General features: G+C 56.4%; 1 protein-coding gene across 4 annotated transcripts in view; it reads left to right on the top strand.

Moving 5' to 3' along the window:
* The window catches only part of Morn3 (MORN repeat containing 3), a 12,105-nt gene extending 10,416 nt beyond the window's left edge, over window positions 1–1,689 (top strand). For 3 of the 4 annotated variants that reach the window (XM_023720441.1, XM_023720442.1, XM_023720440.1), the window contains 3 exons: window positions 485–669; window positions 788–897; window positions 1,335–1,689. In XM_023720441.1, coding sequence (XP_023576209.1) covers window positions 485–669; window positions 788–886 — 284 coding nt within the window. In that variant the 3' untranslated portion in view covers window positions 887–897; window positions 1,335–1,689. The remainder of the gene's footprint in view (window positions 1–484; window positions 670–787; window positions 898–1,334) is intronic. The other variant, XM_004635980.2, reaches the window with a different exon arrangement.
* The last annotated feature ends 865 nt before the right edge of the window (window positions 1,690–2,554 follow it).

The following is a 2,554-nucleotide window of genomic DNA, read 5'->3' on the forward strand; positions in this document are numbered from 1 at the left end:
GCATGTGGTGCTGGGGATTGAACCGTGGTCCCTGTGCTTTGCTAAGCTTGTTCTAAGTAGGTGCTTTAGACCACTGAGCCATCTCACCAGCCCCGCTCTGTTTTTTTAAGTACTGGGAAGTGAAACCAGGGCTTTCTCACTGAGCTATGTCCCTGGGCCTTTTGAAATTTTTAGCTATTCAGACAGAGTCTCAATAAGTCGCTTAATTGCTCATACTGGTCCCAAACTTCTAATCATCCTGTCTCAGCTTCCCAGAGTACTGGGATTACTGGCATCTGCTATGATGCCCCGTTGGCCCCACCTCTTAAGAACCCCTGCAGCAAGTCATTGGCCCCTGAATGATGACATACAACACAAGTAGAAGCTACCTGCTACCTCCTGGGATTTCTGTGAAGGTTCAATAATGCCTCCTTCTGCAGAGTGCCCACTCGCCAGTGCCCCCAGGCTGGCTGTGCCTGGCGCCTATACCCCTGTCCTTTCCCAGAGAATGGGAACCGCTACGAGGGTGGCTGGGAGAGAGGCCGGAAGCACGGGCCCGGGCGCTTCTTCCACCTGGACCGGGGCCAGCTCTTCCAGGGCTTCTGGGTGGAGGGTGTGGCCAAGTGTGGCGCCATGACCGACTTTGGCCGTGAAGAGGCCCCCATGCCCACCCAGTTTCCCATCCCTAAGGTGGGTGATACTCCGGGGGTCTGGGGCACAGGCAGAGAGGGATGGAGCGCGGGAGAGGCCAGGGCCCCTCTGCCAAGCTGGGACTAGTCCCCAGCACGTCCCTCTCTGCCCGCTGCAGCTTAAGCTTCTGGACCCTGACGCTGTGCTCCAGGACGCCCTGGCTGTATTCTCTCGGACACAGGAGGAGAAGGAGGAGGAGCAGGAGGAGGGGTGCTGACGCCGGGTGAGGTGAGGCGGCTCCAGGGCCCAAGTGACACGCTGGTCTTCCAGGGTCTGGGGACAGGGCAGAGAGGACTGGGTTATTTTTGTCTTTTGAGATAGGGGGTCACTGTGTGGTTCAGGCTGGCCTCCAGCTCTGTGCACCTCCATCCTCAGCCTCCCAAGTGCTGGGATTATAGGCATGCACCACCATGCTGGGCTTGAGGTCCCACCTCCTGGATCTGAGGTGCTCCTTTCTGCCTCCGGTGTTGCCCACATCTGGGCCTCCAGGCTGGGCTCTGGGCTGGTCTCAGCTTGGGGACAAGGTGGGGGCCCCACATCACCCAACTGTTGGCCCAGGTCCTGCCACAGCCCCCTGTGGGGGGTGGGGGTGAGGCCTGGAGCAGAGGGGAGGGTGGCAGAGAGGGCACTGGCCCAGGTCTTTCAGATGTCCCACTCCCCCGCAGGAGAGACCTCACCACCTAACTGCGGACCAGCTGCTCAGGCCACCTCTCTGGGCGAGCCTTGCCCCATGCACCTCACTTCACAGCACTGGGTGCTCTCCCCAACAGAGAGGACAGTACTTCTCTCCCCAGCTGGCCTTGGGGACCCTCCTGTCACAGCCTTTGCCCCGAGCATGCGGTAAATAATAAAGAAGCCCATGGCTTCGCCTGGCCTGTGGTATGAAGAAGGGAGGAGGCAGAAGGGGAGCAGAGGTCAAGTGAGAACACTATGGTGGGCCCTGGGGGTCACCTGGGGGGTAGAGGGGGCTGCAGTCCCTGACCAGAGTCACCCAGGTAGGAGCCACTGGCTTGTACCCTAATACAGGATTTCCCACTCACAGATCCTGTGGAACCCTTAAAAGCTGTGATGGCTGGGTGTGGTGTGCATGCTTGGAATCCCAGCCCTGGGGAGGCTGAGGCAGGAGGATCACCCGAGAGTTAGAGGCCAACCTGGACTACCCAGTGATTTCAAGGCTAACCTGGGCTATAGAGCCAGACTCTGTCTCAAAAACAAAAACAAACAAAAAACCTAAATGAATGGATGAATAAATAAATAAATGACTGTGAAGGGAGCTAGGTGTTAGAATGCTAACATTAGTATGCACGGCGCTTGCCTGGCAAGTGCAAAGGCCTGAGTTCAATCCCTGGTTCCACCAAAAAAAAAAAAAAAAAGTAGTATGCATGCTGCCCTGGTACCTGCAGTACCGCACAAAACAAAAACAGGCTATGGATGTCTAGGTCCCATGCCCAGGGATACCTGTCCATTCCCTAGGGAATCCCGACATACAGCTGAGTCCAAAACTTCAACTAATGGGCCATGTGACCCTCAGCAAGTGGCCTCAGTTGCTCATTTGTAAAATGGAATTACGAAGTCTTTTAGAAGTAGGGGAAGTGTAGCTGGGGGTGGTGGTACACATCTGTAATCCCAACAGCCTGGGAAGCTGAGGCAGGAGGACTGTAAGTTCCACTCCAGCCTGGGCAACTCAGCAACTTAGCAAGACCCTGTCTCTAAATAAAGAAAAATTGGGGCTGGTGAGATGGCTCAGTGGTCTAAAGCACCTACTTAGAACAAGCTTAGCAAGGCACAGGGACCGCGGTTCGATCTCCCAGCACCACATGCCAGCCAGCCCCGCCCCCTGGTGGGCTGAGCTGGCCACACACACACACACACACACACACACACA

Source organism: Octodon degus, unplaced genomic scaffold (genome assembly GCF_000260255.1).
Source record: "Octodon degus isolate 3935 unplaced genomic scaffold, OctDeg1.0 scaffold00076, whole genome shotgun sequence".
NCBI lineage: Eukaryota > Metazoa > Chordata > Mammalia > Rodentia > Octodontidae > Octodon > Octodon degus.